This window comes from Podarcis bocagei (genome assembly GCF_964188305.1).
Source record: "Podarcis bocagei genome assembly, chromosome: 5".
NCBI classification, from domain to species: Eukaryota; Metazoa; Chordata; class Lepidosauria; order Squamata; family Lacertidae; genus Podarcis; species Podarcis bocagei.
The window spans coordinates 68,198,256-68,223,021 of record NC_138129.1 but is presented as its reverse complement, the minus strand read 5'-3'; the positions used below and the strand labels follow the sequence as shown (position 1 = coordinate 68,223,021).

Genomic DNA, 24,766 nt, shown 5'->3' with positions numbered 1-24,766 from the left:
GGGGGACGTCGGCTGACGAAGGCCGGTTGGGCTCCGGTGCCACGGTAAGCCCTGGCGGCCGCCGGTGACAACAACGGAGATTTTTTTGTGGGGCGGGGGGGGGGGAAAGCGTCTCTCTCACTTTCGCCGGGGCCCCAATCCGCCTTGCCACGCAGCCAGTGGGCAGAGGTGGCGGCTCATTGCACGGCAAAGCCAGGCCATTGGTGGTGACTACTTGTGATTTGGGCACTGAAAAAGGGCTTCAGGAGGGTGACAATAAAATATTGTAGGGGGACAAGTAAGCCCCGCCCCGCATAATCGATCATACGATGGGGCGCACCCACCCTATCTGAATGGCAATATGTATCAACTTTTGGGGTGGGGGGCGGCCCCCTCCAAAATTCTATGGGGGGCGAAGGGACCACGGCCCCCTAGGAGCTGGCTCCTGCTATGAAGAGCTTCATAGCAATGCCAGCGAAACACATTTTCGTCTGTTTGCTCACTCTCTGGGTAATACACGTGGTGGGGAAATCAGGCCTGGCATCACAACCTCTGCCCGCTTGCTCGATCCCTTTCTGGGGGCAATGGGACCCCACCGCTGTACCAGCCTGTGGGCACATGCAACATGTGGGATGACTGCCACACACGCTTCCCTTGTTTAACTTGGTTTTTGCTCCTCTGGGTGGCGCAGCAGTGAGAACTCTGCCCCACTTAGGAAAATTCTCTCTGCTTGTCTACTGAAAGAGATGAGGAGGTCAGTAAAGAGGTCAAAGGTATGGGGAATAGTCTTAAGCAGGCATCCCCAACCTGCGCCCCTCCAGATGTTTTGGCCTACAACTCCCATGATCCCTAGCTAACAGGACCAGTGGTCAGGGATGATGGGAATTGTAGTCCAAAACATCTGGAGGGCCAAAGGTTGGGGATGCCTGGTCTTAAGTATCTGCAGGTTTCTTGCTCTGTCTGTTTTAAGCCTATATAAACTCTTCTCAGCAAGCTGAGTTTCACCCAAACTTCCAACCTGAAGAAATGAGACAACACTTCTGTTTGGATCAAGTAATCTTGAAATCAGGAATGTAAGGTAAACGACCCCTGGACAGTTAAGTCTCATCTTGCTTCAGGCCAAGGGAGCTGGTGTTTGTCTGCAGACAGCTTTCCGGGTCAAGTGGCCAGCATGACTAAACTGCTTCTGGTGCAAAGGGACACAGTGGCGAGTGCCAGAGCGCACGGAAATGCAGTCTACCTTCCCACTGCAGTGGTACCTTTTTATCTACACGCGTTGGTATGCTTTTGAACAGCTAGGTTGACACAGATGCAATGGGAGCTCACTCCGTTGCATGGATTCGAACTGCCAACCTTCCAGTCGGCAAGCCCCAAAGGCTCAGTAGTTTAGACCACAATGTCACCCACGTCCGCAGGAATGACAATCCTGTAGCCCTGCCAGTGTTGTTGACCATTGGCTATGTTGGCTGCATCTGATAGGCACTGAAATCCAACAACATTCAGAAGCCCTCAGATTTTTGTATCCCTGCTCTAAGCAACTTGCTAAAATCACATAGGACATTCTAGAGAGCTTCGGGAAAACATGCTGTTTTGCCAAGTTACGGCAGAAATGTCTTTACCTAGCCTATCTTTACTGAGCCATGTCTAGAAACATTTCATTGACATGATGGAAAGGGCCAGCTCAAAACAGACATTTGGTAATGAAATAACAAGACATCTATTTAAAGTTACACAAATACCCTCTAGGGACAAAGCAGTAATTGTGTGACTTAAATACTTCCTTCTGGGATTTTAAAAACTAAAGTCAATCCAAATGTCTCACTTGTGCTTGTCAGGATGCAAGAGTGAATGATGCAAGCGAATTTGAGTACACAAACGAGTGAATCTCCATTGAGTCATATGTGGTGAAGGCAAAAAGACAGGAAGGGTGTCAATGGAGGAAAAGTGATGCAATAGTGAGGTGAAGGATAGTCAAATGGGAAAAAAGGTAGGAAACTATAGAGAACATCTATATGGGGCACAGTAATCAGGCCAAGTAATGACTGGACAAAAGAGCCAGGTTGGACATGGAGAAGAGATAAGCCAGAAACTCTGAGGCAATGCCAGGGAACACAAGTAAACTCTTCCATTCTTCCAAGAGAAACAACTGATTTCATTCATACAACTTGGACATTTTAACAAAGTTGTATAACTAGGATCAGTAGTTTAATATCACGGAGCAGGGAATACAAATACAATTTCCAGACTTTGCTTTGGATTAGAAGCGTAGGGAGTGCAGACGTATGCCGAATAATGCAGTAGACTGGTATTGAGGAACATATTTACTTATGAAACAAACTCACTGGCTCATCATTTGAGTAGCATTAGGATGTAGCAGCAGACTGATGATAACACTAGAAATACAGATCTGCTCATTTCACAAACATGCCCACACAGTGGAAATCTACACTACAACAGGACCTCGTGTACGTAATTCCATTGACGCCAATGCAGGGGGAAGAGATCAAATGAAAATCACTTTCCTCATCTCCCACCCTGAGTTTCATGTGGTTTTCCCCTCCTGTCCTGAACTGGGGATGGATTGGATGCAGGAGATGTTACGTGAATGTAACTGTGATGGATCTACCACCTACAATCACAGAAATGTAAATGTAGAATTGTTCTGTAAATTTAGTATAATATTGTTATAATTTAAAAATAAAATGGCACAAAGGCATTCCTAATCTCAAATCTTTCTGGAATCCATACAATGGATCCATAGTAGTTTTTCTGATTGAGCACTGGCTACATTTACTAGCAATCCTGCTGTACCTTTGTTTTATAATTTGTCTTATGAGACATTTTCTCCCTGCAGTTTGGAATATATATTACTTTCACAGTTTCATTAATACAGAAGAAATCCCCTTTATTATTCTAATGAATAGTAGAGGCTTGTTGGTTGTTGCCAGGTTGTATAAATTAGCAAGTAAACATTGTAAAATAAGGATAATATATTACAAAAAGAGCAGTTTTTCATTTATTTAGACACTTGCATTACAGATTCATTATTTCTCTTAATATTTAATGAGTTATTTTGTGCTAAATGTTTATTGCAGTTATTACTATTAAGTTTGTATAATATTTTTTATTAATTAAGTGTTGATATTATGAAACATTACTAAACTGTATGCCACTAAATTATTGTTAATCACTAGAAATCTGTTAGTTTAAAAATTGAACAAAAAGATTTCTAAAGTTAAGATATGGGCAACTTTCTAATAAGACACTTTATCAACATATAATTGTAATAAAATTGTTTTAAAAACTAATAGGATTGTAATTAACCAGGTAATTATTTATATCACACCATCACATGGTTCTTCACAATCTCTGACTAACCACATCTCTTCAGAAGTAAGGCCTATTGAATTCACTGGGGCTTTCTCTCAAGTAAATGGGGTTAGGACTGCAGCTCAAGTCATATTCATAGTAGGCCCACCTATATAAATAAATTTCAAGGGGTCTACCCTAAGCTTCTGGGAAATCAAAGTCTTTGGGTTCTGAGGAGTGTACGGTTGCAAAACAGGAAGGGCCTGTGGCTTAATTTGATTCAGCATGGGAAAACTCACATGTCCTGTACATGGAAAGGATTGACAGATGGAAAACTGTTTCTCAGTTCTGTGGGTAGTGGTACATGGCCATTCTTAGTTGGTGGAGCAATTTGTCTGGTTAATTCTGATAATAAATGAGACTCTGACATGATAACTAGTTATGGGACCCCTGAGCAGTCAGCATCCAACTTTTTCATTCATAGAATCACAGAATTGTAGAGTTGGAAAGGACCTGGGGGTCATCTAGTTCAATCCTCTGCAATGTAGGAATCTCACCCATGACAGGCAGCTAGCCAACTTCTGCATAAAAACCAATGAAGGATTCTGTTCCCCTGACAGCTTTTACTTTCAGAAAGTTATTCCTGATGTTTAGTTGGAATCTCCTTTCTCGTAAATTGAAGCCATCGGTTCGGGTCCTACCTTCCAGAGCAGGAGAAAACAAGCTTGCGCCATCTTTATTTTATTTTTTAAAAAAACAACATTTTTATTGCATTTTTTCCAGATAAAGATACACAGTCAGATATACAAAGACATAAGAACATCAAGAAAAGAAAAGAAAGAAAGATGAATCATTTCAAAACTTTTTTTCATTCTTCTACCGGACTTCCCCACATCTCCCTCACCGTGCATTCTTAACAATAAAAGTATCAGCAAATTATAACCTTGTTTCATGCGTTTCTTTTGTACTTTCAGCTAATTGCTTTTTAAGTTTAAATTACTTAATTAATTGACTCCAAAAACCAATATAATGTTATTTTAAACATTTAAACATTAGACCTTTCATTAATATTGCTTAGTTTCATATATCATCCACTCTCATTGCAAGAGCTAACCTTTCCAAATCATGCGAATTCTTATGATTCATATAACTTATAGAATTTTTGCAGATAGTCCTTAAATTTTTTCCAGTCCTCCTCCATTGCTTCTTCTCCCAAATCTCGGATCCTGGCAGTCATCTCAGCCAATTCCATGTAGTCCATCAATTGCGTTTGCCACTCTTCCAGTGTGGGTAAATCTTGAGTCTTCCAATATTTTGCAATAAGAATTCTTGCTGCTGTAGTTGCATACATAAAAAACGTTCTATCCTTCTTTAACACCTTTTGGCCAACAATGCCCAGGAGAAAGGCCTCTTGTTTCTTAGGGAAGGTGTACTTAAACACCTTTTTTAACTCATTATAAATCATTTCCCAGAAGGCCTTCACTTTTGGACAAGTCCACCAAAGGTGAAAGAATGTCCCTTCAGCCTCCTTACATTTCCAACATTTATTATCAGACAAGTGATATATCTTGGCCAGCTTGACTGGGGTCATGTACCACCTATATATCATTTTCATAATATTTTCTTTCAAAGCATTACATGCCGTAAATTTCATACCGGTGGTCCATAACCTTTCCCAGTCTTCGAACATAATGTTGTACCCAATGTCCTGAGCCCATTTTACAAGCTTGCGCCATCTTTAGATATCATATCTCCTCTCAGTCTCCTCATATCTAGGCCAAACATACCCAACTCCCTCAACTGTTCCTCATAAGCCTTGGTTTCCTTAATCATCTTGGTTTCTCTCCTCTGCACATGTTCCAGCTTGTCAGTATCCTTCTTCAGTTCTGGTGCCCAGAACTGGCCCCATTTGAGAATGTCATTTTGAATCCCAGTTCTGTCTTCTGCAACATTATAACTATGCCTGCTAGTTTGGTGTCATATGCAGATGTGATGAGCATCACCTCAAGTCCCTCTTAAAAGTCATTTGTAAAGATGTTGGACAACAACGGGCCCAGGACAGAATCCTGTGGCACCCCACTTTGTCACTTTTTTCTAGGATAATGAGGAACCAGTAGTTAGTACTCTTTGGGTTCAGCCAGTCAACCAGCGACAAATCCACCTAACAGTTACCTTGTCCAGTCCACATTTTACCAGCTTCTCCACATGTTTGCGAAGAACACTTACAACCTGAATTTTGTGGAATTCAAACTACAATACAATAGAATTCATTATAAGAAATAAGACATACAAAAAAATTTAAAAACCATACAGTATCTAGCATGGTACATTGTAATTGCTACAACAGGCAGCAAAATCATTATGTGATCCACCAAGAAATATAGCAATTTCAAGAGGTCCATGGGCAGGGGGAGTTTGGGAATCACTGGAAAAGGAGAATGCTGAACTGAAGAGATGCACATAAAGAAAGCAAAGTGGGCCTTTTTAAGCATACAGTGTATAGGAATATGTGACAAATAAAAGGTTTTGCAACTCTTTGGGGGATCAGTGAACGGAAAACATACATTGACAAGTTCAGGTATTAAATTCAACACAGTTCTGTTTTATAGTGCATGTTTTGTATTCACAAACCATGTGCCACGACTTCGGGTTTTGGGTGGGCTGGTACCTACATTCTCCCTCCCCCCCCTTTCTTTTATCTAAAAAAATATTTATACTTCTCCCCCGCCCGTCTTGATTACAGTTCTAAACTAGTTTTAATTAACTGGAAAGATCTTATATACAACTCGTGTGTTTGTCTTTGATTGGAATTTGAAAGTAATTCACTGCATGGCTTAAAATCATTTTCAAGTTTCCTTTTATTTTTGTCCTTAGATGATTCAAACATTGCTTTGTGTTTGCACTCCAGGAATGAACGGTGTTTGTATCTTGCTTGTTATTATAAAACAACATTTGTTTGAATTTGCTGGCAATGAAAAATAAACAACATTGGAGTGCAGAGCATGTTGATTTCCTTATCTTCAGAAAGGACCAATATATATTGGAAGGTGAGACTTTGTAGCATATACTTTGAAGAAAGGGATGAAAGAGAAGAAGAAACAGAACTATTATTTCAATTAAAAACACTTGATATTTTCAGACCTGCTACACATAGCTCTTTGGATGTCGTTCTCCAATAGTAGAAGATACTCCTACTGTATAGTAGTACTGTATAGGAATGTTGAGTTTCATTCTATGTTTTTAACATATGGACATTCCATTTTTGTTGGTTTTTATTTTGGAATTTGAAAAATATACAGATTCAAATTGATGTTGAACAAATTGATATTGGTAAATAAATGGAAAACCAATAATAGCTGAAATAAAAAATTCCTTCCAGTAGCACCTTAAAGACCAACTAAGTTAGTTCTAGGTATGAGCTTTCGTGTGCATGCACACTTCTTCAGATATACTGAAACAGAAGTTGCCAGACCCTTCTATATAGTGAGAAGGTGGGGAGGGGTATTACTCAGAAGGGTGGTGGGAATGGGAGATTGGCAGATAGCTGAGATGAGCCTCAGCTATCTGCCAGCTATCTCAGCTATCTGAGCTATCTGCCAATCTCCCATTCCCACCACCCTTCTGAGTAATACCCCTCCCCACCTTCTCACTATATAGAGGGATCTGGCAACTTCTGTTTCAGTGTATCTGAAGAAGTGTGCATGCACACGAAAGCTCATACCAAGAACTAACTTAGTTGGTCTTTAAGGTGCTACTGGAAGGAATTTTTTATTTTGACTATGGCAGACCAACACGGCTACCTATCTGTAACAATAATAGCTGCATTGACATGCAACTCTAAGCCACAGTTTGGTTTATGCGCTGCACACCCGCCGGTACTGCCATAAGGACATTGGAAGCTTTTGCTTCAACAAACCAAATTTAACACTAACACTAACCACAGATTCTGAAATAACAAGATATTGCAGTTAGTTCATGCACATTTACACTAGACCGATTTAGCACTGTGTGTGAACCTGGCTAGTCACAACTTTGAACATTCAGTTGAATGTAATTCTGCTTTCATACTGCATGTTAGCCACATTCACAAGAGGTGCATTCTGCACTAAAAGGTGCTCTGTCTGTGTGGTTTATTTGCACTGCCTGTTTAATGTGTTTTTGTAAGTTATACCTGTTATTTTATTTTTTTCTTCTTAAGTTGGGAAGGACCCAGGTTCAATCTCTGACACCTCCAGGCAAGACTGGGAAGGACTCCTGCCTGAAACCCCAGAGGGTCACTGCTAGTTAGGGTTAACAATTCTGCTCTAGATGGATTAATGGTCTGACTCAGTATAAGGCAACTTCCTGTGTTTGTACATGGTTATCACAATGCAGTTTGTCTGGCTCATGTGCACAGAGTTCCAGACAGTGTTTCTTAAATCCATTGTTTGCGGGAACTCTTATTGTCGTGATACTTTTGTGGGTAAGCTGAGAGTTTGTGTGAACCCGGAGGCTGAGAGGGAGGGCGTGTCAGAAGGAAAATGAAATGTTTTTGTATATATATAAAACTTTGCATTAAGGTAACTGTTACATATAAAACTCTATTTTATATATTAACTGTATATTTTTGTTTAAGTTGTCTGTTGTTGCTTCTTTTTTTCGTACGTAGTTGCCAAATTGTGAAGCAACAGTAGAGGGCACTGTGGCAGGAGATGGCACAGATTTCTAACAATTATCCACACAAATACTTATACATTTTAAAATGTATATCAGGACACATTTTCTCACTTGTGACATGCAGAGTCTTAGATTCATATGTGCAGTACAGCAAGGTCTTAATTTCAGGGTCGTAGGTTTGAGCCCTACACTGGGCAAACAGATTCCTGCATTGCAGGGAGTTGGACTAGATGAGCCTTGCGGTCCCTTCTACAGTTCTATTATTCTAAGTTATTTCCAAGTTAATTCTATGCTTTGTACAACAGAGGCTGCCTTTTATTCATGTTGGAGGAAATCCAGTTAGATGGAGCAATAACCTTACTCCAAATAAGGGAAATTTGTATTTTCCTAAACCAATAATCCTTTACACCTACAAGCATATTAAGAGATTCATGTTCAAGATGATTAGATCAACGGTGGCAATATTCTACCTTCCAACTCACCATGGGATAAATTCACACATGCTTAATGTGGTGAATGCAGCTTCAAGTGGTTATTACCTGTCTGAAACATCGTTCTCTGAAACTCTCAGAACCTTCCCCTGGTGATGAACATGGATAAAGTATCTGCTGTTACTCCATACCTTTCAATTTCTGTCCATTTTCAAGTCTCACAAATTGCACATATATCACCACATAGACATAATATCATCACATGTACTAACAGAGAGCTCAGGACTGAATTATATTTAAAATTACGGTAAATTTATATTTCACCTTTTCTCCAAAGATCACAAGGTGGTACACATGGTTCTCCCGCTCCTCCCTATTTTATTCTCAACAACCCTGTGACGTAGGGTCGACTGAGAGGCTTGACTGGCTCCCCAAGTCATCCAGTGAGCTTAGTGGAGATTGGAACTCTGGTCTTCCAGGTCCTCATCTAACCCTGCTACACTCATGCAGTCAAAACGGAGCTACTGAAAATGAGGTAACAGCATACTTAGGAAACCTAAAGGTGGGGAAATCTAAGGAGGCAAAAAAAACAAACAAAAAATCTGCAAAACAGCACAGCCTAATGAAAAATGAGCATCTTCAGTGGACACAGAATGCACTTGTTGAAGTGGCACAGAAAATCCAGGGGGGAGGGGGAGGAATGGAAAGGAGGAGTCTGAAGGAAGATCTGGCTAGCTGATTGGCTGAAATACTGTTGAGGAACACTCTACTGCAACATGTTGTTATAGGTCCCATTTGCTTTTATCATTTGTTATGCAGTTGTAAAAATATCATACTCTCCAACACAATACATCTAATCTAAGCAATAAGCAATCAACTATTAGTTGGGGTACAACTTGTAATTTGCTTAATTGCTAATCAGCCCAACCTTTCATTTGTAAAGGGCAATTTTAATAAGTAGTGCTGAAAGTTAAGGAATCACTTTACTTGTTTGCATCAGTCCTTGCATATCTCTGTAAATTAGGGAGTGAATGTTACCTCTGTTTAGGTAACGGTTTATTAAATTGTAAATGATCATACCTCCAAAAGGCACCATTTTTGTAATATGTAAACATACTGTATTTAAATGTAATTGATTACTTAAGTTATAGAGCTAATGATCAACTAAACATTTTTAATTGGATAGTAGCCCCCATTATCACACTTGTGTGAATCAGCTCTGAGAGAGGCAGTTCCTGGCTGAACTGCTTTTATTGGGGGGAAACAACCAAGGCAAACATTCACCCTTTTCTTAGCTCACCTTTCATAATTCCACATACAATAGGTTTCTTCTCTCTATATATATCACACATCTATGTTAAAAAGAGCTTTACCGGTTCTGCTTTCCCCCCTGGAATTCTGTAGAGGTGAAGACTAGCCAATGCTTCTGGGAGATCAGCATATATTAAATGTGACCTTAATCATTTGCCAAGAGCATAGATCTGGGGAGACCCTGGAAGCCAGATTCATCACACTCAAACCAGTTCTGATTAAGTTGTAATATAAATTGCAATAAAATAAAACACATTATTCTAGTGAGAGTTCTTTGCCATAAAATATATTGGTATTTTGATTAAGAAGAGCAACTTGTGAAAAATAAAAGACTCAATACCATTAAAATATATTTGCTGAAATCCCATTTCCCCTTCCTTTCCCCCTTAAGGTAACATGGATACAGTTCCCAGGCAGCCTTCCATCCAGACATAAACCAGAACCAGGGCTGTTTCATTCATTTCATTTATTTATTTACGGCTATTAGCCCATAAAATATGTACAAACATAAAAAAGCACAAAGGCTTAAAAACCGAAATATCTGACAACAGAAGGTGAACACTGCGATGCAAGGGTGGGTCATTGGGCAAAGCCAAATAACAGGATGTGGCCCGGAGAGCTCCAAGGGACGGTTCACAGAAAAAGGAAAACTGAAGACGAGATCCGACATGCACTCTCATCATAACTGTCCGATTAGATTTTGATGTTGTTGTTGTTTTTTGGTGGTTTTTGCATGTGAGATAACCGCATTCAGGAATCTCGCCACCTGCAGAGTAACAGAAGGATCTGTATCCTGCAAAAGCAGTGCGGCGTGTGACTCAACAGGCCTGCTAACCAAGCGCAGTAAAGCAGGGCCCAGGAATTTAGTCCTGGCTATGCTATGTAGGGGACAGTTGAACATTATATGTGGAAGAGATTCAACAGTTTTCCCATCACACACGCATAGGGCTGTTGTATCATCACCTTAAACCAGGGGTCAGCAACCTTTTCCAGTTGTGGGCCGGTCCACCATCCCTCAGACTATGTGGTGGGCCGGACTATATTTTGGAAAAAAAATATGAACGAATTCCTATGTCCCACAAATAACCCAGAGATGCATTTTAAATACAGTGGTATCTCGGGTTACCTACGCTTCAGGTTACAGACTCTGCTAACCCACAAATAGTGCTTCAGGTTAAGAATTTTGCTTCAGGATGAGAACAGAAATCGTGCTCCGGCGGTGCGGCAGCAGCAGGAGGCCCCATTAGCTAAAGTGGTGCTTCAGGCTAAGAACAGTTTCAGGTTAATTACGGACCTCCGGAACGAATTAAGTACTTAACCCGAGGTACCACTGTAAAAGCACACATTCTACTCATGTAAAAACACCAGACAGGCCCCACAAATAACCCAGAGATGCATTTTAAATAAAAGGACAAATTCTACTCATGTAAAAACACGCTGATTCCCAGACCGTCCATGGGTCGGACTGAGAAGGCAATTGGGCCACATCTGGCCCCCGGGCCTTAGGTTGCCTACCCCTGCCTTAAACCATGCTGAATGGCCTACTGACAGCTCAACCATTGCCCACATTGTCAAATAATCCTGACAAAATGGCAGATAATCAGAATCTGGCTCAACAGATGCAAGGGAGGCATTTTTAATATATATTTTTTTACTTTTACTTTGAACATATAGCTTGGCGTGGCTCAAAAAGACCTTTGGAATTAGAGTTTGCTCAAATAAAATATTTATAGGTTAATATTAATGAAAACTTTCATTTTACTTGTTGCATAGTGCGGGGTCACTGAAACCATTTACCGTATTATGGATTCTTTTACATGCATACCCAGAAAGACTACAAGTAATGCAAGTAACCAGCACCTTGATTTGAGTCTTCTCTGTTCTTCATAAGTGGTCCTGAGACTTATGTCCCAGTGCAGCCGAGATGAAATTCCTGCACCTTATAAATGTACCTACAGGGCGACACCCAACTTTAGTCAGAGCAGACCCATTAAAATCAATGGAGTTAAGTAATTTGCCCATAGATTTTAGTGGGTCTCCTCTGAGTAGGACTAATGGGTTTATGCACTCTGCCACCCCTCTCTATTCCTCATCACAATCTTAAAATACAAAATCTTTTTTTAAAAAAATTAATGCAATGAAGCCTTCAGATCGACTGCATCGACAAGCTTTGAAGGAGGATTCTCCAAGGCTGCGAACACGAGGCCTAAGCTGATCCATCCCTGGCGTGCAGCGAAACTCCTCCATCAGCACGGGAGGAAAGGACAGCTCCACGGGAGCCTAGAAAACCGAGAGCAAACTTTCCAAGGGCAACTTTGCATGTGGGGAAAGGACCACCCCGCAGAGGCAAATCTTGCCCTAAAATGTAGACATCCTAGTCATTGAGGATTTCCCCCATTCCCGGGCTGCTGACATTCGCGTGCCTGAAGAGCTTTTCTACTATCTAATAATAATAATAATAATAGACGGTACGGGAAAGTCGAAACTCCACAACGCCTCTCTCCAACAAGTGGGGGGGGGGAGGGAGAAGAGTAAACGCTCCTTTGACTGTCCCCTTAAGCACAGACGCCCCTGCGTGGCCAAAGTTAGGCTTCCCAGAAGAAGCCCCTCGGGCCTGAAGTTGGCGAGCCACTCTGGCCGGTGGGCGGGCTCATTGGCGCCCTCGGGGGGCTCTGGCTCGCTGCATATGGATGGCGGGGCGGGCTGAGGCGCGGGGGGCAGTCCCACGTGCCCCCTCCCTCCCCGCGTGCATGGGAAGGCCGGGAAGGCATTCAGCAACTGCAGCTGTGCTGCTGCTACCGCCGCCGCCTCACAGCTCGCCTCAGTGTTTACCTGCTGCAGCCCCTCTGCCTTAACCAGCGCAGGAGCGACGAGCGGGGGGGGGGTCGCTCTCGGGGCGCGAGGAGGGGGGGAAACAACAACCGACCCAGCGCTCGGTAGCTCCCGCCGCTTCTGCTGCTGCTTCTGCTTCTTCAGAGCCCGCCTGCGGCTGCCTGCCTGCCTGCTCTCATGCCATCACAGCAACAAAGAACACGCTGAGCAGCGCGCGGAGAGAGGCGCCCGGGCTCCAGGCTCCACGAAGCCGAAAGACGGCGGGCGACCATGGCTAGGAAGGGGGACGCCGCTGCCTCTCCTTACGGTGAGTGAGGCGAGGGGTGCTCGGGCGGCGGCGGCAACGCAGAGTGAGGGGCGGGCGCCGCGACGCAGCCCACTTCGGGCCGGCTGCTCCTGGGTTTCATTTCGGCCTGTTTTGGCGCGCGCAGCCCCGCTGCCGCCGGAGTTTGTTTGCCTTTGGCGAGCGGAGGGACCCGGGCAGGTCCCTCGGTCGCCTCCGCGTTTCTGAGCGTCCCCCCCCCCTCTCTCTCCCTTCCTCACTCAGGCGAGCGCGGCTTGTTGCTGCGCCCTTGAGGAGGTCGGAAAGTTGGGGCTGACTGAGGCTGGCGGAGCGACGGCGAAAGGCGGCAAGTCCGGGGCAAAAGCCGCTGCGCTGCCGCTTCCCTCACGGTCGTGTAACCGGGAAGAGAGGAGCGGGGGGGGGGGCAGCCGGCAGGTGCACCGCCGCCGCCGCCGCTTTGTCTTCCCTCCCGGGGGAGGACCGAGCACTGCTCCTTGTGGCCACGAGGTGCGAAGGGAGACATTTGGGGAGGGGTGAAACGGGGATGGGGGGGATGGGGCAGGAAATAGGGTAGGAGGCACTGGGGAGCTTCGGCCGAGGAGATTTGGTGTGGGCAGCTGGGGCTTGTCAGTCACCTCTCCCCCCCCCCACACCACCCGATGAAAAGGGGGTTTAAATTAGCACCGTGGCAACATTTATTTATTTATATTTGTGTGCAGCCAGAAGAGGAAGAGGAGGAAATGATGGTGGTGATGCTGGACCTACAACTCTGCTTCCTCGGTTTGGGGAGGGAGGCGGGAAGTGGTTTCTCCTGTTGCGCCAGGAGTTAAGGACGAGAGATTTGGAGGCAGATATGGTGAGAATACGGTGTCAGGGTTGGGTTTAGGAGAATAGGACTATTTGGAGGGATGCTTCCGACTTGGGAATCTGGGGTGTTGGATTTGTGGGGTGGATGTATCAGCAGGAGCAGGAGGGATTTGAATAAAAGGTTAGGCTGAGAAATGTGGTGCTGAGGCTGAACTGTAAGGGCTTAGTGTGGAGCCGGAAAGACTAGACTCAAGAGTTGCAGTGGGGTCGGGGAGGGATGTCATGTCTAAACTGTGTACATTTAAAGCACAAAGAATGCTGGGGACTGTAGTTTGTTAAGGGTGCTAGGAACCATAAATCCCTGAGGGGTAAACTACAGTTCCCAGGATTATTTGAGGGAAATAATGAGCTTTAATTGTTCATTAAATATATGGCGTGCACTGGTGATTATTTTCGAGGGGACCCAATGAATCAAGGATGCACAATTTGGTCTGTGTTTTAAGGACTTGGAATGCCTGTAATGGAGATGTAGAACTAGAGACTGTAGGCTGTTGTGGTGTAGTGATAAATAAATAACCCCATTTGTGACTGCTGTTTCTGTGTCCAAATTTAAAAAAAAAAATGGCTATAGGTGAGTGCTGTTAATATGGTGTGTGTTGTGGTGTATAAGAGGGAATAAGTAAACCTATAAGGATCTGGAGTTAGATAATGTAGAGTTGGAGCATTTTTCTATGCATCCCATGCCATTTGGAGGCTTCGATGTTTTGCAGAGCAGCTAAGCCATTTGTGTCTACAGTAATAGACTAGTACTTTCAAAATCTAATAAAATTCCAATTTAAAACATATGAAAGCTACTGAAACCGTTTTTTCCCCTTTCACATCCCTTTTCCAGCTCAACACCAACCAACCAACCAAACTCAGTTCCCTCCCAAAAAGTATCTTCTGAAATATGTTTACCCTTGGGCTTAGCACATTTAATTTAACACAGGGACAGTACATTTTGGTTTACTGCAGTGGGGAAACCGATATGTCCATGTTTTATATGAAGCTGTTAAAATATGCTAAGGAATAGCAGATATCTGAACTGAGAAACAAACTTTAAAATGTGGTGTGATCACACAGCTATAGACGTACCAGAAGTGAGAACTGAGTCACAAGAATGTGGTGGTTGTTACTTTACATCTTCTGTGTGACAGCTAAAAAGTGTTGTGTCAGTGTGACTATCTGATGGCGTACCATACAACCCATAACAAACAATGTTCATTCAAATCTTATTGCCTCCTTTTGTGTAGGACAAGCCATGAGATCTGATGAATTATGCAAACTTACAAAACTACTGGGATGTATGGGGTGTTGGGGGAAAGGTAGTACCTCTTCTGGGGTAGTTTGTCCACCTTTGGTCCCCCACCCTGCACTCAGCTGTCACCTGTGGCTTCTGGAAACTGTCAGAACCCAACAGCAGCCACACCCTGGGAACAGCTTTAACTGTCTGGCTAAACCAGTGAGGGTGGCGGATGGGTTTCAGATCCTCAGCAAATTAGGGACTTTCCCTTCATGCAAAGACGGTCTCCAGGGGATTGTGTGGATGAGACCAATAGTGCTTTTCCTCAGCCTCATCTTCTGAAAAATAAATCACATCCAATTTCTCTCAAATTCCACAGCAGCAATTTGAAATTTTGCTCCACAGTGTGTTTTCAGGTGGTTTCCAAGGCTACAAAGAAAATAATAGAGGAAAAGCTGAAGGCCTTTTCCAGAGGAAACTGATGAATGCTGAATTAAAACATGGCTTGGAACTGGGTAGTAGTAATGTCTTGACAAACATCTGAGAGCATTGGAATCCCAATTAGATTATACCAGCTATCTAGCAATTTTAACCCTTTCTCTGCAATGGAGTTCAGAAGGGAATGGTTTTGGTGTTTTTTTAAATTTGAAATATTTCAAGTAGCTTCCCATATTATTGCTATAGCATGCAAAGTTCTGGATTATTGCAAAGGAAAAGCAAACCATGTTAATGGTTGGCTGTTCAACAGAGTTTAAGAGTCAAGCCATTTGAAACCATTTGTTGTTTTTACCAGCTAAAAAGTTCAGGCATTAAAAACATGCTTTTTATATTTGTTACAATAACTAATGAATCTCATCGCTATAACTTGATTGAAGCCCCTTTAGATAGCTGAGAATCAGAAGTGGGAAGAGTGCTTCTGTGCACAGGTCCTGCTTGCTGACTTCCCAAAGGAATCTGATTGGCCACTGTGAGAATAGGATCCTGGGCTAGATGAGCATTTGACCTAATCAAGCAGGGGTTTTCTTAGGTTCTTTTGTCCCAGACCCTTTGCACTAATGGCTATTAAAGCTGCACAGAAGAAGACTTTGATAAACCCGAAGCATGTTGTTTACACTATGATATTGTTGTGAGTTTGGGTGTGTGTGAGTAGGCCATATTCAAAGACCCTTCGAACCCTGATCCAGCAAGTGTTAAAACTTCTAACACCCGTGTCACTCACCACCCCAGTCTCCAAAGTGGTGCGAGATTACAGGGGTTCTAGGTGCTTACACACAGTTTGTGTTTCCTTCAGAACAAGGCACAGCAGAGTCTGTGGTGTCTTTATGATATATGGTTTATTTACACAAACATACAATTTGAGCCTATGGTGGAGGGGTTCACAGCATTAACACCCAAAAAGGGTCTTGTTTCTCCAGTAGTTGTAACCTTGGATTGAAGGCTATTCCCAGCTTGCTGCTTTGCTTCTAGACCTCAACTCTGGCTTTGTCCTTCTAACTAACTGAAAGGGGGGGGCACACCCATTTGCTGTCTTGCACAGAGCCCCTTTCACTTTGTTTCCCTTAATGCTCCATCACCCAGGTGATCATCTAATCCAGAAACCAGCCTGGTTTATATTTTCACACTTTCTGGATCCAGGGGTTAGAAGGGTCTCTGCGTACAGCCTACTCTCACTGCCCAAACTCATAACACTATATATCTTATTTCAGATATTGTTTCCTGGTTGTGTGGATGGAATACACAGGGAAGTACAGATTCCTACTGTTCAGTGGAAGTGTCCCCCCCCTCCCCACAGCTTCCTAATTCACAAATTAGTGTTCATTCATCAGTAGAAAACCCTTCCACGGATCCTTTTCATTGCAAGGGATATCCACATTCAGCACATTTAAACTTTAAAAAGTCATGTTTGCTCTGACTTTGCTTTTGCTGCCCCACTTCTTCAAAACTGTGGGATTAAAATGAAATAGATGAGGTAAAGCTGTTTGAACTCTCTTATCTAAGTTATATCCCTTTACCAGTTACTTTCCCCTAATAAATGTCTATAATAAATGCCCCCCTTCCCTACATTCTTTAATCAATAGAACATAACTAGTTTCCCATGTATCATACCTTGCAACTTTTTAATGTCCCTTAGATGTAAACTGTTGTACTAACTCAATGAAAAAGAAATAAGCCTCTGTCAAAGCAAAGTTTATACAGCTGGCACTGTAGGGAGAAATCTATCAGTGTAATTACAGGCTGCTTTTTGTATATTATAAAATGCAGTTACTTAGGACCACGCAGGGCAATTTCTTACACTGCTTTTTTTCTTAGTGTGTACATAAAATTTTGGAAATAGTTCCCAGCACTTAAATAATCTGAATAGCTGACACGTCTTTTCAGAAGGTACAAAAAATAAATATTTCATGATACTTTCAAAGGGAAGATTTGTGAGAAGTAAAAGAATAAAAGCAGACCTCAATCTACAAGCTATTCAAAATGAATTATTCTAACCAATGTATTGGGACTAAACTGATTTAAGCTGACACACACTTGCTCTGGCCTTGGCTGGCCATGATTGGAATTACATCAGCAAAATGATCTTGCCATTTGCTGAGCATATGAATCACATTGTTGTTGATGATGACAGTAATACTACTTCTTAATCTTACATGTATGCCATGTTGACTTCTGATCAGTTTCTAGTTGCAAATACAGAACTGACTGTTGATCATTTATACAAATTTAGGCCACCCTAATTTCATGAGCCAAGAAAATCTAGAGAACATTTGTGCTTATTTATAGCTGGTCAATAATTGGTACCATGACATCAGACTGATTCCCTTTAGTTCTATCTTCTATTCTCTCTTATCATCAAGCAATTGTACCATAGATGCGTGGTACATTTAACTGGTGGTACAGTTGGTGCCACAGTTGTTTGGTACAATGCATTTAAACATGACCTAAAACTCTTTATAAGCCTCTTTCACAGCAGAATACATTTGAAAGGGAAGAAGATCCATGAAATATAGAAATACACTTTTTGTTAAGATCTCTTTTCTGAAATAAAAATGGCATGTGAGTAATTTGTAAATCAATAGGTGAACTGTTGGAAATAGAAATGGATGTATTGGTGCAAAACCCAGCTGAGAATTACTGTAAGCAACTTAGCCTCTCAGCTCCAGTCCTGAATTAGAAAATGGGAAAGAAAATGGGTTATTTCATTGGAGCTTGCAAAATTCTAATGATATTCTTATTCTTATTATTAAATTAAATTTCTATACTGTCCTTCATCTGAAGATCACACAGAGGATTACAATATAAAAGCACAAAAATACATACCATAAAAACAATAACCACCTTGCGCATAGTTTAAATATGTGGTCCTGAATTGTGGTCCTGAGTGGTTTAAGGCTTTACGGGTCAATAATAACTGGCAGTTAATGCAGTCATGTCAGGATTGGCATTATACACTTAATTCATCTTGCACCAGTGAGCAACCTCCATACCCTCCAACATTTCTCTAATGAAAATAGGGACATCCTAAGGAAAAGTTGGACATTCCGGGATCAAATCAGAAACTGGGAAGGCTTTCCTAAATCATGGATGTCCCTGGAAAATAGGGACACTTGGAGGGTCTGAACCTGGCCTCCAAATTCTGCACCAGCTGAAGTTTCTGAACTGTCTTCAGAGGCAGCCCTACATAATAACATGTTGCAATAATCTATCCTAGAGTTTACTAGAGCATAGTATGTATAAGTTTGGCTATCCCTGTCAAGATAGGGGTTCAGCTGGGCCCCCAGCCAAAGCTGATGGAAGGCATTCTGCGCCACCGAGGCTACCTAAGTCTCAAACAACAGCGAAGGATCCAGAAATACCTGCAAGCTGTGTAACCCTCTCCTTCAGAGGAAGTGTAACCCCATCAAGAGCAAGCAACCCTCCCATCCATCCAGTCTAGGGAACCAGTAACAGTGACTTGGTCTTATCTGGATTGAGTTTCAGTTTGTTGGCTCTCATCCAGTCAATTACTGAGGAAATACAGCAGTCCAGCACATCCATTGCCTCACCTGCAGATGTAAAGGAGAGATAGACAAATAGAGCTGCGTGTCACCAGCGTGTTGCTGACAATGTATTCCAAAACTCCAGATGACCCCACTCAGTTGTTTCATGTAGATGTTAAACAGCATTTAAATTAAACCCACACTGAAGGCTCCACAGGGCTGAAGAGCACTCCCCAGGTGTTATCCAAGCAAAACTGAAACCACCACAGAGTGGTTCCACTGCAAAATGGTTGCTTTTCGTTTACATGTATGTAAACTATTCATTTTGCTTATTTCCCTCCTCATCAATAGTTTATGACTATTAGTCTGTAATTTTATTACTTTTTACTCTGGAAATTATAGGCAGGAATGTGAGGATCTGTAGCCTTGGTTGCCCACTGATCACAATTTGTTTATTACCAACTGGTATGTGAGAAGTCATTGGGACCTCACTTGTAATGGGGACACCTTCACAGTATTTACTTCTTTGCCACATAGTTCTATGTGTTTCTCATGTTGAGCTTCAATAAAATACTTTCACATTTGAAAAATCCTAATTGTGGCTAACGTTGTGTGTTTACTTTTTGTACGTATCTGATGTACTATGTATAGCTCAAAGCGTAACCACATTTAAAACTTGTTGAGCAATTTTATATATTACGTAGACAAATAAACATGTTCATCATGAAATATGCGTATATTCACAGCTTCTCTTGGCTTACTTTTCAATTTGTTAAGGTTTTGCATCCTATTCATGTCAGCTGGGAATTATGCCAAGCAGGATTTGGCTGCTGGATTATTCTTTTTCTCATTGTTAAACTGAAAGGCTATATTGAAAGGACCAGATACAGAAATCCCTCCTATAAGTGTGCAAAATGAGATACAACAAGATGCAATGACATTTTGGATATATTATAGTCATATTGTAAATATGTATTTTAGAGTTGTTTAACCTAAATAGTAAGGACTTCAGCAAAGCATTATGCAGATAGAAACTATCTTAAGATATTCTATAAATATGTATGTAGGGAGTTTTAAGGCATGTATCATTTTTGTATTGCATGTTTAATAATCTTAGATAGAATATTTGCATACAATAAACTGTATATATATTGATGCATAGGGACGCGGGTGGCGCTGTGGGTAAAACCTCAGCACCTAGGACTTGCCAATTGCTTGGTTGGCAGTTCGAATCCCCACGGCGGGGTGCGCTCCCATCGTTCGGTCCCATCGCCTGCCAACCTAGCAGTTCGAAAGCACCCCCGGGTGCAAGTAGATAAATAGGGACCGCTTACTAGCGGGAAGGTAAACGGAGTTCCGTGTGTTGCGCTGGCTCGCCAGATGCAGCTTGTCACACTGGCCACGTGACCCGGAAGTGTCTGCGGACAGCGCTGGCTCCCGGCCTATAGAGTGAGATGAGCGCACAACCCTAGAGTCTGTCAAGACTGGCCCGTACGGGCAGGGGTACCTTTACCTTTACCTTTACCTTTTATATTGATGCATATAAAATAGGAAATACTGTTATATTTACATTTTTATATATAAACTTGAGCCTTTGGTACAATGACTGGTTATGTGCAGTTTTGCTAACATTATTATCTTGTTTGTGCTTTAGGATGCTTGTTATGATTTTAATTGTGCAAATACTTAAGGGCACAGGCAACATTTGTAATCATGAGAAGTCACACCGAGTGGGATTATTCTCAGCAAAGCTACATTGTTTTAAGGCTGAAAGTTCAAAAGAATTATTGACATAGAAATAATCAATGTTTAGGAAGGTTTTTCTTATTTCTCTGTGCACAAAAGGCCACGGCGACTAATAAAGTTTTTGTTCCATTTGAAAAATCATTAAATGCAAGAAACAGCAAAAAGATACAAAATGCATACGTTTGGCCCTGTGTGAATTTGCTGAGCAGAATGTGGCTGAAATGGCAGAACTTAAATGCAGGACAGATAACTAAGTTATTATTCATTTATTTATGAATTGTTTTTTACATGTGCCTCAGGGTGATTTACAAACATACAGTAGAAATAGAACTAAAAATGCCCACAGCTAAAGAGAGATTTTAAAACAATACAGAATTGATACCTAAGACAGAAACCATGAAAAAGCTTGCTGGAACAAATATATCTTTAAAAATATGATAGTGTGAAGGACTGGCAGGGCTCTGAAGAATGTGTGGCAGAGGCAGGGGGTCAGGGGGTGACCCAGGAGAAGGGCCCAGCAATTTATGGGGTTTGTCATCACCCACAAGGCAGGAGCCAAGGTAGGGGGAGGAAGAAGAGTTAGGGCAGTCTGAGACAGAGAAAGGCACATAGGATGTGGCAGAAGAAGAAGAGGCTGTTCTGGCAACAGATGGGTTAGTAGATTCCTTACCTTCCCCCACCCTGCTGTCTCCCAGCTCTAAGAGGGACTTGAAGCAGGAAAGAGAAGTAACAATTTCTGGGCAGGAGAAGTCTCAGGTTGTGGGTATGCAACCTTTCAGGGGAGGGTATATAAGCCAAATGCTGATGAAACATACAACACTAGCTTCTAAATAATTGCATTTGACTTTTATTTATTTTATCAATTTCATAAAATTTATACATTGCTTGTTTGTACAAAACAACAACCCTCAAAGCACTTTACAAAAAGATAAAACCATAAAATAAGAAAAAAGATATGATACATTAACACACACAAGAACTTTAAATCCTAAAACAAATTAAAATTCACGTCAGCTTCCAGGTACCTGCACGACAGGCTGCAGTCATATGCAGAGTTATCCAGGAATAAAGCCCATTAAACTTAGTGGGGCCTACTCCTTAGTAAGCACGAGGAAAGGATTGGGATGCATTTAATTATTTCTTGTTGCATTTACCGGTATATCCAACCTTTCCTCCAAGTAGCTCAAGGTGCATCTGTGCCCTCCTCATTTAATCCCCACAACAACTCTGTGAGATAGGTTAGGCTAAGTGACTGCCTTCAGGTCATCCAGTCCTAGTTTGACAAGCTAACCATTACACCACCACTGGCAGTGTTGGCGAAATATATTGAATGAGACGTGATAAATCCAGATTACCTAACCTATGGATCCAGACAACCTATGGGCAGATTTTTACCAGTTGCCCCTTCTGCCTTTACTGCCCCCCCCCACTTGGAACAGCATGGGGAATGGTGCTAGGGGATGCAGACAGAAGCGGAAATTAGTGAAAATTGCTTCTCTCTCTCTCCCCCCACCCTTGCCTAATGTGATCCTTCCTAGATCTTGGTCCCTTCTGCAAATGGAAAGAGACTTTCTTTTTTCCCCTTTCTTTTTGCAAGTTTGGATTCAGCCCCATATTTTATGTCAGGCAATACAGTTTCAACAGGCTGCATCCCCAGATTTTTTGTCTTTTAGACATCAGGTGAAAACCTTTTTATTCTCTAGTCTAGAGCAGCCTTCTTCAACTTAACATTTTGAACTGCATTTGCCATTAGCCAGCATGTCCAAAATATATGGAGGGCACCAAATTGTAGAAGCATGCTGTAACCCTTCTACAGTGTTTTTATTTTTCCTAGCTCCAAACATATTTGTTTTTCTGCTGCTTTTAACTATGGTCAGTTGTTTTGATTTGTTGTAATTGTATACTGTACTTTGAGAGTGTACAGGTTAGCTGATGATGACAAATGGAAGCTCACAACCTATCTGAAGAGTAGCTGTGCTAAGCTGTACACAGCTGCTGAACGATTGCGTACCCAGTTTCTGAACAGGAGGCAATCTTCGTAGAGAGGTGAGATGCTGGTGGAATAAAGAGAAATGGAATACAACTGCAGGTGTCAACCCATGTTAGATATACGCCATTCAGTCTTGCATTGTTTTTTCACCATCAGCTAGGCAGTCACTTTATCTGCCTATTTGAATGTTTCCTTGTACTGATTTGAATAGCAAAAGCAATCATTGTTGCATTTCTATGAAATGCTGATTAGTTCACTGAGAGCAGACTTTTCTAAATGTTTTAACAGTCATGTGTGGAGCCATAAAACAACAACAACAGTGTAACAAAAACAATCAAACCCTATATGAAATGGAGCAATTCAGTAAATATAACAGAGCCACCATTAATCAATTGATTTACTAATATAAGACTAATTAATACTTATCTATACTTAGGGCTTTGTTCTCTGTTCCCCAAACCAAAAGAAGAGATCATGTGAGCCTGCCATTGGACAGTCATTGTGAGCTTATTATAATTGGACTTGCGGTGTGTAACTAATTCACTGTAATAGGACCTCAGGTCCTCTCACAGTTTGTTTTGTACCAGTATGGAAATATCCCCATGTACTTACAGTACTCTGCTTAGGTGCCTATGAAAGGAGAATAGTTTTGAGCTCATCTGCTTCTTTATTCCCCAAAAGTGCTAATATGTGGCAGAAGAGTAACCTACAAATTAGGTGCTAACATGGGAGCCAACTACTAAGGGCTGATGTTCATTTGCTCCCCCCTAAAGTATTTGAGGGGGCTGGTCCCTTCCAAAGTTGATGGACATGGCTATTCAAATGGTGTGTGTGTGCCACATCATGTGATTGATAATGTAGGGGAGGGCCTACCTGCTCCCCTCAATATTTTATTCAAGTTGGCACCCCTGGATGTTATAATAGCATTCAGTAGATGTCCCACATATTGCCAATGTGCACTGTACATAAATGCACATCTCTATATCTAAATTTTGTTGTTTTACAAATCCCAATAAATATAACAGGTTTAATCCAGACTTTGCAATGTACATGCATACATATATTGCACTTGTTTGTGAAATTATTTTGTTTTAGACAAGTTAATTCCTATTAAACTGTGTTTGAACATCGCGGCGAGCCATGGTTAACTGGTAAGCCAATAATATCTTTAGATCATGGTTTGTTTGGAGCAAAACAAACCATGACTCCTGGTTTGGACATGAGGCTAAGTCAAGGATTGTGGTTTTTTGCCCCTGAGCTCCAATGTAAAGGAACAAGGTTGGTAGCCATGGTTTACCACTAGCCACAGTTTACCACAACATGCAAACCCACCCAGTGTGTGAAGTAAATTCTATAGGACTTTTAATAAAGAAGCACATTCTAAGTAAAATAGCCTGACTTAACAATGGGCCTCTTTGCAAAACAATAGCATTTGTTTTTTCATACTTCTTGGACAGATAAGTTCTAACTGACATGCAACTTATACAAGAAACAGGTGGTCTTCAGACTTAAGACGCTTACACGAGTAATACAGATCTTTCTCTTTATGCAACCCCCAGAAAACCACTTTGCCACTCAATGATAGTGACAGATAAATTGGAAGGTTGCAGTGCATAATTAACACGTAAATATTATAGCATGATTATCATTATGACAGATGTGATGGGCACTAGCAGAGTTTTTTTTAAAAAAAGGATTAGATAATTTTGTCAAGGATAGATGTATGAATATTAAGTACCATAACAGCAGTAAATGAATTTGTTTCATGTTCAGAGGCCATAAACATCTGATTACCAGTTTCTACCTGCATTGTTGGGTATCCGTCTCTGTGAAAAGTGTGGTGGACAGGGCCTGCTGAATCACACACAGCTATATATTTCTAAATAATGTTTAGCTTGTGACCTGCATACATTGGAGACATCCCTCTCCCTCACCTCATGTTCCATTGTAGTAACTGTGGTGAACTTGAATATCTTACTAAAGAAGTACAACTTCCCACATATGATAGCTTAAGAATGGCAAGGTTAAGGTTTGGTATATATGAAGTAAACACCTATGTTGTTCTGAGTATATGCACTTTTAGAAATAAAGCAGAGTGCCATTCTGTTTTCAGTGCATCTGGTGTTAGCATGATCTTGTGCAGAGTTAAACATGCCTTAGCTC

General features: G+C 41.7%; 1 protein-coding gene and 1 long non-coding RNA gene across 2 annotated transcripts in view; both read left to right on the top strand.

The window, feature by feature from the left end:
* The first annotated feature begins 99 nt into the window (after positions 1 to 99).
* Positions 100 to 9,862, top strand: LOC308587724. The gene is made up of 3 exons (XR_014008520.1): positions 100 to 1,966; positions 6,163 to 6,335; positions 9,780 to 9,862. It is a non-coding gene; the product is annotated as an uncharacterized lncRNA (long non-coding RNA).
* Positions 9,863 to 12,287: 2,425 nt separating this feature from the next.
* Positions 12,288 to 24,766, top strand: part of SLC44A5 (solute carrier family 44 member 5) — a 174,309-nt gene continuing 161,830 nt past the window's right edge. The window contains exon 1 of the mRNA XM_081193759.1: positions 12,288 to 12,825. Coding sequence (XP_081049885.1) covers positions 12,789 to 12,825 — 37 coding nt within the window. The 5' untranslated portion in view covers positions 12,288 to 12,788. The remainder of the gene's footprint in view (positions 12,826 to 24,766) is intronic.